General features: G+C 40.1%; 1 protein-coding gene across 6 annotated transcripts in view; it reads right to left on the bottom strand.

Annotated features, from left to right (window-relative positions):
• Positions 1–436: 436 nt before the first annotated feature.
• STOX2 (storkhead box 2) overlaps positions 437–16,273 on the bottom strand; it is a 201,893-nt gene continuing 186,056 nt past the window's right edge. For 4 of the 6 annotated variants that reach the window (XM_025049940.1, XM_015592919.2, XM_006916367.3 and 1 more), the window contains 2 exons: positions 10,109–12,374; positions 437–4,764 (listed from right to left, as the gene is read on the bottom strand). In XM_025049940.1, the coding sequence (XP_024905708.1) occupies positions 4,569–4,764; positions 10,109–12,374 (2,462 nt within the window). In that variant the 3' untranslated portion in view covers positions 437–4,568. Of the gene's footprint in view, positions 4,765–5,179; positions 5,298–9,899; positions 9,949–10,108; positions 12,375–16,273 lie in introns of all 6 variants that reach the window. The other 2 variants (XR_003047608.1, XM_025049941.1) reach the window with 2 other exon arrangements.

The following is a 16,273-nucleotide window of genomic DNA, read 5'->3' as shown; positions in this document are numbered from 1 at the left end:
TTCTGTGACTGGCCTGTGGCAATGAAGAAGTTCCCCATCCAGGATCTTGTATCTCCAAATTTGAGAAAAGACTTAGAACTAGATCAGCAACCTCCGAAATCGATTCTTCAAAGTAGGGCTTGACATGTTGTACTGAATTTCTGTTGTGCTAAACAGCACTGTGAAGAGTACTTGATAAAGTTTTTAATTAAAATTTGTTTCAGCACCTTCCGCTACCAGGAGCAGTCATGTTCCTGAAAGATGGTATTTTAGCACAGGAATTAGAGAAGCCCAATATGACATTGTAAACAGGGGTGTATGTCTGTATCTGCTTCTGACCACAAGGGCATTTGAGTGGATCTGTTAATTCCCCACTTCACAAATCGGTACCAGTGAGGCATACTGAGGTGTAAATTCCAAACACCCTGAATTTTTTGAATGAAAATGGACAAAGGTGTAAAGTCGTATTTGTTTTCTTTGACTTTATTAGCACACATCAGAAAAATAGCATTGTATTGAGTGATTTCTCATGATGGTCTATCAAACAGATAGAAAACAGATCATTGATAGCTGCCACTGTGTTTCTCGGTAATCTTAAGTCACTCCTTCTGTTTATTCGTTTCAAGTATGGGTATTACAAATATGACCTGCTTGGTTAATTACTTGTGAATCTGAATGCTTTGGAAGCACTTTGAGATCCCAAAATGAATTTGCAAAGTCATTATAGGTTGTTGTTGATTTTTAATCAAGCTCCAAATACTGCCCAGGTTATAAATGATGAGACTTTTCAAAATATGATCACTACTGTATTGTGAGCAATATGCCTATAATTTGTTAAAAACTTTATTTTCAAGTACACTTTGTGGTGATAAGTGGTTTATCCTCGGTAGAATTTTACAAAGCTGTGCTAACCTAAAAAAGGAACAACACTTTCATTTTATTGGAGAGGTTTTTTTTTCCTCCCCAAGGTGACTGCAATATAATTTAAATTTACATTTTATAAATGCTGGTTGGGTTATGAAAAAGGGAGATTTGGGAACAGCTGGTGTTTAGATCATCGTTACTCCAGATTAACTTTCAATTTATGCTTCCTGAACTTGAGCTTCACGACATCAGAGAAGCAGTCATTTGTTATTTTTATCCAGTTCATCCCCTTTCAGTTCTTCTATTTGTTTTCCCTATTTGATGGCACCCCCTCCCCTTTTCGTATGCTCATTAAGGTCCCCTGAGATGTGCAAAATATATAAAAATGGAATATGAACTATTTAACAGAAGTCATGAATACACAGCACAGCTCTTTTCATTCAAATGAAGTTTGGGCTGGATATGGTAGCATATGCGAGTGAAGGCAGAGGACCAGAGTGCTTCAAGTTGGCAGTCCAAATTTCTTGTGTCTTCTGTAACTGAAAACCTAGAATTTAAATCAGATTTTTACAGAAGTAAATAGCTTGCTAAATTATGTTTACCAACTGGCTCTTCACCAGGGGGCAATTTCTAGCAGGAATTGGGGGCTGGGGAGACAAGAAATTTAAACTTCCTATCATTCATAACAAAATCAAGTGCGCTTCTGTGGGGAAGAAAGGAGAGACAGGTTTACATCTGAAAGTGAAATGATGCCGTAAAAGAAAACCATGGCAATGAAAAAGTCATGAGTCCACATAGGCAATCACTGACACACATACACAACGCCATGGCCCAATGATAAGTTTTAAACTCTGCTTTTCTGAACAATACACTTGGACGCACTGCTGCCGCTTCATCAAATTTATGGAGGTAGTTATATGTAAAAATAAAAATTACCATAAAGTAATATGCTGTATCATAATAATACATAAGTGTGCAAAATGCCGACAGATGGGTTGACCCTTTAAAGTTGAATGCTACACAGAGATTCAACCAGATTTCAGATTTGTAAACCTTTCAGTTGATAAACTAAGTGAAGACTAGATAAGCAGCCGTGTAACACAAAGCTATCATTTCATTGGAGGAAAAGAATGTTGGCAAAGCTTGGAGCAGCCTGAGAGTTTGGTCACTGAGAACCTCACCGTAGGCCATCTTAGGTCATGTCAGTAATGTGCTTCCTGCCACCATTCCTCCCCCATTCAGGAATCCCGAATGGATTCATACGGGGATATTTCTACAGGGAACGTCTGCTTAAGTTGTATCGTCTTTAAAGTCCATCATTTCTACGCTAATGGCTGCTGGTCTAAGGGAGTTCTTTTTTTAGATCATGTACCCCACAGCATCAGGCAAATAGTGTACACATTTTATTTAAATGTCTTCTGTAAACCTAGTTCTTGTGAAATATCGATAAATTCATATTTTAAAGCTGCTAACGGTAATGCTTTCCTTTCCTGGTCACACAGCACTTGATTATTATAATGGCTACTTTCAGAGGATCAACTAGAGGCTGATGTATTGTTTCAATGGTTATATTATTTATGAATTGATAGTATGATAAACGTCTGAGAGGTTTTTGGAAAAAAAAATGAATTTAGATATAAGAATTTAGTGACCGTATGGTATACAACTCCCCAAGGAAACAGACTCCGTATTAGTCTATTAGACACATTACCATTCCTTCTGGACGTATTTTTAAGCAATGAGACAAATAGTGCATTTCTGAGCAATCAAGGCATGCCTTAGAGGAAATAAGGCATGACACTGAAAGCCAATTGACTTAAGCATTTTAGTGGTGTGGGAGTTTACCAAGAAAGGTGCTTATGTTTCACTCTAAGCACAAAAAAGGAATCTATACTAAACTTGAAGAGTTCAGTTCCCAATGCAACTTCCAAATATCTGAAAAAGCATAAGGAAGCACCCAAAAGTTTCAAGAATCGGTCCAGCCACATATATGACTGCATTCTTTAAACAGACTGCTAGTGATCAAACTTAATACTGAAGCAGAAGTGTTTGACAAATTTTATGTCACTGATTTAAATCTGAGAAAATATTTTAGATTTATTTTTGGATATATATATATATATATTTATGGTTTATGGCTCCAAACATCACATGCCACTAAACTAAATAGAACTTTTTGTTAGACCATGTACCTGTGTCATATGCGACCCTTTTGCAAATAATTTTCCATTATCTACAGATTTATTCCATTGTTCTCATAAAATAAAACATGGGAACTTTGAAAAGTCTCTTTCCTAGAAGTTGAAGCTTGATTATGTAATTCCTTTGCTGCTGACCGGCTTCTTTGTATTCAACAAGTCATTGTAAACCAAAGCCAAATGTTAAACCATTTTGAAATAAGTTGGGCTAATAACCATACATCCACCTTAAAATGCCTCCTGAAATTGGTTACAAAGTATCTGTAAACATTACTCTGGCATAGTTCATGAATGCATAATTGTTATTCTGGTAAATTTTAGGGGAGTACAAGTTGGAATTATACCACACTTGCAGAATGAGCACATTCTGTTGTTAATTACATGGGTACATGTCTATTTCCGATCAAAAGTTATTTTGAAGTTTTTTTCTATAGATATCTTCCCAGGAATAAAAGGCCTGAAGTTCAACTCTCCCTAAATTTGCTCTTTCTTATAACCACTAAAAATTATCTCCCACAGCCTAATTTAGGCATTCTATTTAAAACTACATAAAATAGATTTATGTCCTTCCATTAGAAAGAATAACATCCTCAGGCCATACTCTTCATTTGTATCACAAAGAACATTTTGCTTTTAAACAAACTAATTATCATATCTATTATATTAAGATAGGATCGCCATAAGTATCCCAAAGAGGAAATGATCTTCCTTACATATCTGACTTAACACCTTTTAAAAGTCCACATTACCTCCCATCACTCAGTGCTGTGCCCCAGCCAGGCTGGGGACCCCCTTCCTTTTATTTCCACTCCAGATTCAAAGGCCTATATTCCTGTTTGTGATTATGGAAGGTTAAAAATCAGACAAGCATCTGTTACACCTAAAAACAAAATCCTGAAAAGAAACACTCCCAGTATTTCAATCATGACCCCTTCTGACACACTTCCATGGGCTCCTGCAAAGCTGCATCACGAAAACTCACAGTGAAAAATGACGGGTGCATAAACAATTCACACACAAAAGGCTGGGGTCCCTTCTCGTCAGTTTGGCATTAATTTCCCTCAAGGTGGGCCCTTGCACTTGACATTTTGTGGTGGCTTATTTTTTTATTTATTTTTTATTTTTTGGAAGTGTCAAGGATCAGTTCTGTGGCACCATCTGCCCACAGACTGGGAGCAACACGCATCTGTGGCATTTAAAACTGGAACTGGCAACTGCATGACATTGAAAATGCGTATTACACTTACAGTGTGTAGACTTCCCTGTGTGTGCTCAGTTACGATTAGTGAAGCAAAAGTGCACATATCACCCCTACTGCTATTCTGTTGCTACAGAGCCATAAATGTGAAAAGCAATACTCTGAAAGAAAGATTTTTGTGTTTTGCTCTAGCCTACTTAGCAGCACAGTTTAAGTAAACACAAAAACTGTGGTTGAGATGCTTGTCTTTCCAAAGATGTAAACATCAGTCCCAGTGTCGTAAACTTGGCTGTATCGAATGAGACAGGAGATCTGAGGCAGAACGACTATCACACACTAGTAACAGAAGCTTGCAAGCAGTTGGAAGGTTTCTGTAATTTCTCAGCTTCGTTTGTTGGGGGGTCCGTACTTGCTCGGAAGTTGAAGGCCGGGCCAGCTCCACCATGGGCCGGGCTCAAGGTAGGGTTCTGACGGCGGTTACTTTCAACGATGCTTGACGTGTTGGAAGCCAGGCTCTCCCGAGTGCTAAAAGAGTAAAAAGGTTTTGTTTTGTTTTGTTTCGAACATAAATAATTATATAGTGAGTTTCAGAGGAAGAGCAAATGATGTAGTTAATGGATTTCCTCTGTTGGTTCATAATGTCATATACATACCATCCCGTACTGATTATTCACATATGTTCCTCAAACATGGCTCCAGAAGTTTTCACAGACATGAATAATTAGCAGCATATTGTATAAAGGCTTTTATACAGCTAAGTGCACTTTAAATATCTTTCCCCTCCTTTCACATTCAAGGAAACTACTTCAAAATTTGATGTGATGGATACCTGTCGCATTAGTTTTAAAAAAGAATACTCATAAATATACTTATGTAATGATTTCATTTCTCTTTGGAAATTCACTGATATATTGCTTCTTAATAAATGCAATAACTGTACCGTAATGATTCTGTTTTCATCTTTGATTAGCAGATTTTGACTCTGGTGTTCTTCAAGCATGCCACTGGCTAATCTGCCACACTGGTGGGAACGAAATTCTTTTTAAACACCTTCATACCTGTGTTTCAAATTTTAACACTTTAGTTTAAAAACATTGTATTTTCAGATAAGGAATCTTACATGCTCCCATTCGTTTGTGAAGTTTACATTTATCCATACCCTTCCACCCACTTTGGTAGGAATATTTTATATTTTAAAGAATTCTTATAGGATAGAGGTGACTTAAAGACTTCAGTATTTTGATTTCTCTTAATTTTTCTTAGTTAGAAATACTGGAATCTGCTTTATTGGTCCAAGGGATTTAGAACATTCAACATTTCAAATGTGTAGGGCAATAGCAGAAATAAGATTACTTGGCCTGACTCATGGGAACTGAAGAGGTTTCATGTTCAAGGTCCTCAAAATGGTAATAAGAAACTTACTAGGTTAAAAAAGACTGAAGAAACCATAATGATGCTCAAAACCTCCACTCTATTGGATAGATTCAAGGTTTATACATTATTTGATGATAGCTGGTCCCCGTAACTGATTTAAGCCTGCTGAAGCTGGTCAACAGGTCAAAGTACTATAATGGACATCCTCGCTGCCTCTTATTACCATCCTAAACTGATGGCTATTTTATCTGAACCCTAGACCTTGGCAGCCCTTAATAACAGATTATTTCATCCTACTCGCCTTGTGGCATGGAGTCTGCTTTTCACCAAGGAGCCAAGAATGAACTGTTCAATAGAAAATTTGCTCAATGACTACCAAAAAGACAACTGGACCTTTCTTGATGGTAGAGGGTACCTCCAGTAGGTTAATACATTCAGAAAGAAGTCAATTTCTTCTATTACGCCTATGGTAAATTTGGGCATACCCAAAGAATACTCAACATGTCATCACTAAAAGGATGGAAAGTGCTAAACCTACTTACCTGCCTCACACCTTCCCTAAGAAAACTCATCAGTGGCTTGCCAGCACTACCCCTGAGGCACAGGGTCAGGCGGGGGACGGAAGAAAGGCAATCAACATGTAGAACTCCGGAGATTTCATGACACATTCTTTCAGTTTCATTCTTAGTCATGATAGTACCTTTTTATGGTATTTGACCTCCTCATCGCTAAAACCGGGAGAGTTATGTGATTTACCTATTCACAGAGTGACTGTGAAGAATAAATATGTGTCGATGAAGAATTTGTACACTAAAAAGCTAGACAAATATAAATTATTTGTTATACATCCGGCATGTAATGAATGAGGCAGCTACTCTGGGTTGGTTTGGGTATCTATACATTGCTGATGACATCTTTTCCAAGGGAAAATGCATCTGAAGGTCTAGAGGACCCATTTTTAAATCAGCTTTTAAGACATGGGCTTAAATTAACATTTATCAAGTACCTGCTGTGTGCCAGACACTGTGCCAGGCTGTAAACACATATCATTGCAATAGATCATCTAAGATGCCTCTTTTGACCACAGCCAACATGTTAATAGTGATAAATACATACAGTACTCCAGTTTCTCGGAAGGATATATTTCATTATTGCTCTAACAATGAGTATAGCATGTGACATTCATATGAAAAGCTTCGCATGTGATGAAAAAGCTAGTGGAGATGGAGTGTTAGCAGTAAAAATATTCCTCAAATTTAAAAGTTCTTATTTTTTAAATAAGAGTGCTAAGGGAGTGCAACCTTAAAATTAAGATTTCAGGATTTATAGGCAAAAGAAATGAACTTAGAAGCTCTGCTGCTCATCCTCCTGGTGCACATGTTTCCTGAGGCCCCACGCCTTCAGCAGCACATGTCACGCAGTATATTAGGCACACACTCTCCTGGCTGCCTCTGGTCCCTCAGATTTTCATATTATGTTTATCAACCAGTTTGGGGCCTCACATTTGGAATAGCAGGCTTTTCATGTCTAGGGCACAGCTTAACTTTCCACCTTTTTTCCTTCTCAATACCCTTTAGTTCTCAGCACAAGGGACTGAAGAATTTAGGAAATGTGGTTAAACATGACTTCTGAGTCAGCACTAAAAGCTGGAGTGTGATGATCACCTTTTTTGGTCTCCCTCTCTCTCTTTTTTTTTTTTCCCGGTGGGGTCTTAGTTGTTCAGTGAATTAGTTACTGAAAAGCACAAATAAATGGCCCACTTAAGATTCCTGTGCCTCACCAACAGTGTGGAGGTGTCAACATGATAATGCTATTTGGCTAAAATACTCCTCATGCTGAAGAGTAAAACTCCCTATAACTCAAATATTCTCCTGTGTAGACCATCCTCATGCATTAGAAAGGCAACTTAGTGAATTTATTGAGGTGTACAGAAATTACAGTTTAAAAATAGGTATAGAAAATAAGTTTGTCATCTAGCTTCTAACCAATGGAAATTAAATATGAAAGGCGTACAATACAGAATTGTTATGTATAACTGGATGAAATTTATGGGTGATCTATGTATTCCTACAGAGAAAATTCTACCCAGTAACTGGACAGACACATAGCTAATCTGTGAAGGTTGTCTCCTCAGAACGACCTTTCACCTTCTACCATGACAAAGCATTTAACCTTAAGTGTATTACTATAGATATACGAAAAAACTTATTTCAAGAAAGAACCCCATTCATAAATTCTATATTCTGTACTCTAAATTTAGAGAGAAAATACATTCTGTGGAGAGACTGGTTCAACTATTTCATGAATATCTCTGTTTCTTTGCCCCCTAACAGACAAAAAACTTTCGTATTATGTGGCGGTAGGTTTTTGAGTGAGAGATCATTAAGCTACTCTCAGCATCTCCTTAGCGACTATCTCTGGAGTACTACAGCTTTCCCTCTGTGGAGGTCCAGGGGCCAAGAGGCAATGTGACAGGTTGGAAACTGTTGTGTGAAAAACATTAGATGGGTAGAGACTATATAATAAGAAATAGTAGAACAATAGGTACAGGCAAATAAACCACACCTTCTATAAAGCGATGGTTTTGAACTTCTACCATCGATTATAGACCTTCAGTTATGCTTACATAGTATCCACTGTTAGGAATTCAAGAGGAGAAAAGAGAGTAGAAGAAAAAATAGACAGAAAAAGATATATAAAAATAACAGGTAAATAAGTTTAGATTTGATTTGGAATAGAAAAATATTTAGCAAAAATTATTTCTTAGAAAAGTCACTTAATAGGCCAGTAGTTTTCAGACCAAGTGCTATGTTCCCTGAGGTCTTGTAGAACTCCTCCAGGGACAGGCAGAGGAGATCTGGGACCCTGGTCTCTCATCGACTTTAAGCAGGGTACCAGCTCTGCTGTCTGTTTAGACACTGGACTTCCACAGGTGTTAACCTGGAAAAAGGTTACGTGACAATAATAATAATAATGATAGTAATAATAATTAATAATAATAAACTCGCCCTTTAAGAAATAATAAAGACCTAATATGGGACAAACAGATTAATGACTCCCAATTCTAATTTTGGGATGCTCTGTCCCAAAATTATGCAGAGATAGAGTGAAATGATCACAATAGAACTAATTTTAATTCTTAATAATAAAAATAAATATATGAAGTACATAATCATATCTGCATACTTGTTAAAATTATAAATATTGTAAAATCTGGGGAATCACAGCTAATGAGAAATGTCAATCTCTCAATAGTATTTCTGCATCTCAGAGTCACCAATCTGGAGTAGAACTTCAAAGGATAATTAGGTCCCGAGTTGCTCTTTGAGGAGAAGGAAGAGTTAAGGAGAAAAACAGCAAGTCGCATAGACTCTCTTTTGCTTTCTTAAGCCCTGAACCACTTCAGTGTGTTGGGCATGACCATCGGGCATTACATACTCTCAGCTGTCAACCCTTTGCCGAATTACCAGCACCTACTAAAAAGAAGGGACTATGATTAGGCTGTATCAGTGCTGCAGGAGAGAAAGAACAGTGCTGGCACATGCTTCGCGCTAACAGAGCACAGGGCCCCAGTCTTTCTGTGAGAGGAACAAGGTCCACTTCTCTGTAGACAGGTGAGTGGTGAGAAGAAGGTGTAAGAGCAAGGGGGTCGGGCCACACAGAAAGCCGGGACTAAAATGGTGACAAGCTTCTAGATCCACCGCAGAGGATTCGAGGTCTGCTTTTACAGTTGACCCTTCAACAACACAGGGGTTAGGTGCACTGACCCCACATGCAGCTGAAAACCTGCGTAACTTTTGACTCTCCCAAAACTTTACTACTAAGAGCCCGCCGTTGACCAAAGCCTTACTCGATAACATAAACATTCGATTAACACATTGTGTATGTTCTATGTATTACATACTGTATACTTAAAATAACGTCAGGTAGAGAAAAGAAAATGTCATTAAGAAAATCGTAAGGAAAAGAAAATATATTTACAGTATTTATGAAAAAAAAAATCTGCATATAATTGGACCTGAACAGTTCCAACCTGAGTTGTTCAAGAGTCAACTGTATATTCTCACTAGTGGGATCCCTGTCCTCGAGTCAATCAATTTATTCCCAGCCCTACCCTACCTCCCACTGGCTATTTGGTCTACTCGAAAAGTTACTATTTTTGCATGACTTAATAAAAAACCCTTCCTATATCAGTACGGTGGCAATATAAACACAGAAGAAAAAATACTGGGAAATGCTGGTCTTAGACTGGACTGATGCGAGTTAGAGGGAAGGAGCCAACCCACCAGTCCAGATTGGTGATCTCTACAGCTGCAGAAACTTTTGTTTCAATTCCTGAAAAAGAAGTCAGAAACAGGTTGTTAAAAATACAACTCACGCAACTCTTAACCCTCATTCACAGAACTGAGACTGTGAAGTCAGAAGCTTTTCAGTTATCTGCATAAAGCCCCAGACCCCGGTAGGTGTATGTGTGTGCAGAGACGCCTCTCCCTACCGTGGGGAGTTGAATCCACTGTCCACAGTGATGCTGCTGCTGTCCATACTGTCGAGGCGTGCCGAATGGGTGGTTCTCGGGTGGCTGCTGCTGTCAGTTTCTTTTGGGGCAAGGAGGGTGAGGTTCTTCTCAAATTTCCTCTGCAAGTCTCTTTCCTTCTCCCTCTCGAGGAGCCACTGCATGGTGCCTACGTCATCTCTGTTTTTCTCCTCCTCGGCGTTTTTGTTTGCCCCTTCCTCAGAGTCATCGTCATCAGAGACATTGTAATAGTCAAAAGAGGCTTCTTGGTTTCCCCCTGACTCCTGCTGACGCTGGAGAGCTGGCATGGCTTGTGCCGCTGACGTCCCCAGGGACGGCTCCAGTTTCTCGCATCGGCCTGGCAGTGTGTCGGCAGGTGTCTTCGGGTGAGATTTGAGGAGGGACAGGCTGGATTTATGATAGCTGTTTACAGACAAGGTGCTGTGAAGAGGTTTGAACAGTGTGTCTTTGCTGAATATCTCTTTCCTCTTGTCCAGGCTGCTGGGCTCGGCGCTGTGGTGCTGGATGAGGCGTCCATTGGCAATCCCTTCAGCTGCTGCACCCGCAGCAGCTGGGCCCCCACCTGGCCCTTTTGGTGACTCCTCCTTGTGCCCTACGGGTTCCCTAGAGGAATGCGGGGCCTGCCTATCGGACAGAGGCAGCTTTTTCACCCCTTCTGCCAGGGTCAGAGTGTCATGGTCCTCTTTATTCTTGCCCAGAGGGGATGGCGCTGTGAGCACCGTCTCACTGGAGGTGTTGCACTGGAAATAGTCATCCGTAGCTGTTTTTGTTGGACAAGAGTTGAGTTCACCATAGGATGGCAAACTCTCGGGGGGTTTGCCTGGCTCCAAGAGGCTACAAGCACTGGAAGGTTCCTTGCTGCCACTGACTATTTCTGGAATACACACCTCTTTATAGCCTGTGGACAAAATGTGAGCCCTTTGATGACTGGCCGTCTGTGTGGGCCTTAACGTACTGTCGTCAATGTAGGACTGGCTGGGGGTTTGGTCATCCTGGCTACAGCCTTCAGCCAGGTCATCAGGCGTCCCCAGAGAGGAAGCACCCAGAGGGCCTTTGGAGTTGTCCATGGACCTGGATCTCTCCTTGGCTTTGTTAGACCTCTCATTCCTGGACCGTCGGTCCTGGGTATGGCTGTGGCTTCGGTGTACTTTTGAGTGGGAGCTCCCCCTGGAAGGTTCGGGAAAAGGCATCTCAGTTCTCCTTTTGGCCAGTTCCCCCGACACATCCCATTCTGGCGTCATAGGGAAATGAGGCTCGATCACGTTCGTGTTGCTATGCATGATGAAATTCTCCCCTTTGTGTTCAATGATGAAGCAGCCCTCCCTGGGGGCCCTGGTGAGAGGGTCGCAAAAGTCGTACTCTCTGTCACCCAGGATATCCAGATGGGAACCATCTGATGGGTCTCCTTTTGACACCCGTGTCTTGCTGTGTGATCGAGACTTCCCGTGGGACTTTCGATGAGTCCTGCTCTTTTTACTTCTTCCGCTGTGACGGGCAGAGGACCCGGCTTTACTCCTGTGTGCTTTTTCTTCTTCCAGCTTCTTCATTAGTGCAGTGTGCCTCATGACATTTTCCACGGTCAAGTCTGGATTAATACGCCTAATGATTTCCATTTCCACTTCCCGAGGGATAGTAGTTGGCGTGTCCTCGTCTCGCAGGGGCCACTCTTCAGGAGGAAACTGGGCAGAGAAATTGGCTAGCTGTTTGGTCTTGTCTTTTTTAAAACTTAGCCGGAATAACTTGAGCCCAAATTTTTTAGACTGCTTTTCACTATCTTTAGGCTTCGAGAGAGTTTCTGTCTTATAAGAAAAATTTACAGTACTTTTACTCTTTTCAGTGGGTGGCACCTGGCAGAGGGAAGGAGGGCAATAAGGGTCTTTGCAGTCCCTGGCAGGTTTCCTCTGCAGAGTTGATGCATGCATGCTGTGCATGTCTTCTCTGCAGCAGTGGCAAGAGTCGCAGTGGTTTCTGGGCAATGTCCTTTCCCTGACGCAGCCTGAGGCAGAGGGCGTTATGGTTCCGGGTTGCGGAGAGGTACACTGAGACCTGTCAGGTATCCTCTCGTCCAAATGGTACCATTTACTGTTAGTTCTTATGAGAGAAGGAGTTATGAAATAAGTCTGTGGGGTCACGATGAAATAGCCATCTGGAGTGGGGTAGATTTTCCTCTCCCGTACCAGCGTGTTCAGCGTGTGCCGTAAAATTTCTTGGCTTGGAGTGGGAACACCTAAAACCAAGAGGACACATCATGAGAATGAAGAAGAAACATGCTGATTCCTGATTTTTCAGAATCTGCTATGGACTGAATGTCTGTGTGCCTCCAAGATTCATATGTTCAAGCCTCAATCCCCAATATGATGGTAGTAGGAGCTGAGGCCTTTGGGAGGTGATTAAGTTTAGATGAGACATTCTAAGAAGACACCAGAGCCCTCTCTCTCTGCAAGGTGAAGGTACATCTGTCTATAAACCAGTAAGAGGTTCCTCACCAGACACCAAAACTGCAGGTGCCTTGATCTTGGACTTCGAGTCTCCGGAACTGGGAGAAATAAATGTCTCTTGTTGAAGCCACCCAATCTATGATTTTTTTTTTTTTTTACAGCAGCTCAAACTGACTAAGACAGAATCCTATTAATTAAGCTTCAAAATATTATCGTTCGCAAGATAAACAGGATTCGAAGGCGTTCCTTAAGTTTAGTGTGAATCCTAGTTTTCTCTGATGATGCTTATGAATATTACTATTGATAGAATGGGAATATATAAGAGCTGGGAAGAGAGAAATGGATAGATGGAGTTAGGTTGTTACTATTGTTACAAACATTTACTGAACTGAATCATTGAAGACAATATTTTTAAATGAGGGGGAAAATAAAAAATGTTTTACATGACAGCGATTTACAAAAAAAAAAGACTTTTTCAATAAAAGCAACTAGGGAATAGGGTTGAAATAGTCATCTTGGTATTGAAAAACAAATCTAAAATATATAGAGGCTACCATATATACTTGAACTACTCTATACACTCATTTTTTAAGATTGTTTACTTAATAAACTTAATTTTATAAATTATAAAAAAGGGCAAGTGGACCTGACCACTGTTTATGATGTACTTTCCAATTCTGAAATCATGACCTTCAATTTTTAAAGTGATTATAGCTCTGGTGAAATTTAGTTAGATCTTTCTCCTTCTTGGTATAAGTCGGCAGGATGGAGGTGGCTTTTCTAATTTATAACCAGAGAGCCCTAATAAATACGCTAGTGAAAGCTCAGATGCTCTACATCTGTCTGGTCACCGAGTCCAAAACTGCCATATTTGCTAGGATATAAATTCCAGAAGGAAATCACAGATACTCCTTTGAAGAGTAACTGATATTGTTTTCAAAGGGTTTTATGTACATGTTTATGCCTTGTCTACCCCGAGAGACAGAATCAGGAGTATATCCACTTAAGAGAGTATAAATTCTCCAGGCTGTAGCACGTTTACTTTACTTCTTGGGTATTCTCCATTCCTCAGTGCCAGGCATATTCAGGGTGATATAAGACTGACCTGAATGATCTACTGTCATGCATCGCTTAACTAGGTGGATATATTCTAAGAAATGCAGTATTAGGTGATTTCATCATTATGTGAACATCACAGAGTGCACTTACACAAACCTAGGCGGTATACCCTACTACACACCTAGGCTATATGGTATAGCCTACTGCTCATAGACTACAAAACTGTACAGCATGTTACTGTACTGAATACTATAGGCAACTGTAATACAATGGTAAGTATTATGTATCTAAGCACATACAAACATAGAAAAGATACAGTAAAAATGCAGTATAAAAGATTAAAAAAAAAAATGGCATACCTGTATAGGGCACTTACCATGAATGAAGCTTGCAGGACTGGCAAGCTTTCTCTGGGTGAGTCAGTGAGTGAGTGGTGAGTGAATATGAAGGCCTAAGACAGTCCTATACACTGCTGTAGGCTCTCTACACACTGTCCCACAAGCCCTCCCCTTGCCTCCTTCTGACAGGGTCAGAAATAGGACATCGAAGTTGCCGATGCTGCTGTATCAACAGGAATGTGGGCTGGACCAACTGGAAATAACAAGGAGAAACTGGCTGGGTAAGACACAGATCACCATATCAGTGACTGTCAGGACTGTGTGAAAGGTGGCCTAAGGATCAGTAGGAATAAGAAATCAAGATGCAGAGATAAAAGAACACAGGGGATTGTCATGGCAATGTGGTTTTTGCCATTGCAGGTTTGAGCAGTGTCAAATTAAGGAAGTCTGTGGTATTCATAATAAAAGAGGGTGTTTAACATGGAGAGGGTACGGAACTGAGGACTCGGTATTTTGACTTTGGAAATTTGTTTTTGGTTCCATTGACCTTATCTGGCACAAAGGACTCTCTCTGGTATTGAAATGAGGAAAGAAATAAAACTTATCAATGCTTTACATCATTACAACCTGAAAACACTTCCAAAGTACAGGAACAGGCTGCCTCCACACCACAACAGAAAGCTTCTACTAACGTAGCAGTGGTACTTAAAACTTGTTAAGATAGTTCCTGTGGACCTGTGTCCTTGTGCAGGATTTGAGATGCTCAACAAGGAATTCACAGCAATGTACTCTGAACACCATCAGGCTGGATCTGGGAGGAGTGTGGCACCTTCTGAATATGTAGTGCGGGAGGGGCAGGCCCCTCTATGCTGAAACAGGTCAGTGGCTGACTAGGATGTAATCTGTGCATTAAAAATTGAGGTGTTAACAGGGAGAATCTATTGCCAAGCCCCACAGATATTGCTACTGTCAGAGAAAAAAAAATTCCTCCTAAACCACATATCCTTCCACTTCTTACAGGAAATTCAGCTCCGTTATAATCTTATGAAACCACTGTCTTATATATGGTCTGTCGTTGACAGAAATGTCATATGTGCTGCATGACTAATTTGGAAATAGGTCAGGTTGAATCATACTGCCAATATCCAATCGTGTCTGACCCACAAAAATGACAATTTCAGTAGAGACTGAAAGCTTGGGCTCCAGGGCCAGACTGCTGGATTGAAATCCATCACTATTTTTTGCTGTTATTGGTTGAATTATGCTCCCTGACCCTGGACCTCTTGCTATTCTAATATGTTGAAGTCCTAACCCCCAGTACTGCAGAATGTAACCTTATTTGGAGATAAGGTGTTTATAGAGATAATCGAGTTAAAATGAGATCATTAGGTGGACCCTAATCCAATATGACTGGTATCCATCTTAAAAGGGGAAATTTGGACATAGAGACATGTCTGGAACAGATTTGTCACTCACAGCCTTCAGAAGAAAAAAAAAAAAAACAACTCTACTGATACACTGATTTTGAACTTGTAGCCTCCAGGACTGTAAGACAATACATTTCCATTGTTTAAGCCACCTGTGCTTTGTTATGGCTGCTCTAGAAAATGAATACAGTGGTATCACCTTAGGCAACTTACTTAACCTCTCTGACTCTCTATTCATTATCATCAAAATGTGCATCATAATAATACCTGCCCTTGTTGGGTTATTAAATAAGTTTAATGTATGTATGACAGTGCCTGACACGTAGCAAACACTCAATAAATATTAGCTACTAGTAGTCTCAACTTTAGGTCAGGACTCATGGAAACCCAGATTACCTTCAAAGAACATTGTGTTGCAACCTAGAACAGCTGGGTAAGTTGAGAAGTTTAGGTTCCCCCATTCTTCCAGTACTATGGAGGTGAGATATGAGAGCATTAGAAATGGCCTGGAGTTCTCAAGGGGAGAAAGCCCATGAATGTGACGAACATACCCGTTTGTGTCACCATCTTCAGAAGGCATCCTTAGTGACCAAAGCAGAAGAGTTAACACTGACTCCGAATATATAGTGCTTAATGTAATTATTTAATTTTTGGCCTGCATGGTTTCCTTTTAGTCTAAGGCTCTACTCTTGAGAAACATTTTAGTTTTATGCAAATGATTTCAAGGCTGGGATAATAGCAAATATTTTTCTTAAATTTTATGACAGTTTTTGCACAAAATAAATACAAATTACAACTGAATTAATGATATAACACAAACCATATCTATACAATTCTTGAGAGCCATCATAAAGCAAATATCAG

The sequence above is a fragment of the Pteropus alecto genome, unplaced genomic scaffold, assembly GCF_000325575.1.
Source record: "Pteropus alecto unplaced genomic scaffold, ASM32557v1 scaffold24, whole genome shotgun sequence".
Classification (NCBI taxonomy): Eukaryota; Metazoa; Chordata; class Mammalia; order Chiroptera; family Pteropodidae; genus Pteropus; species Pteropus alecto.
Note: the sequence above shows the minus strand (reverse complement) of the source record. Positions and strands in the feature narration are given on the sequence as shown.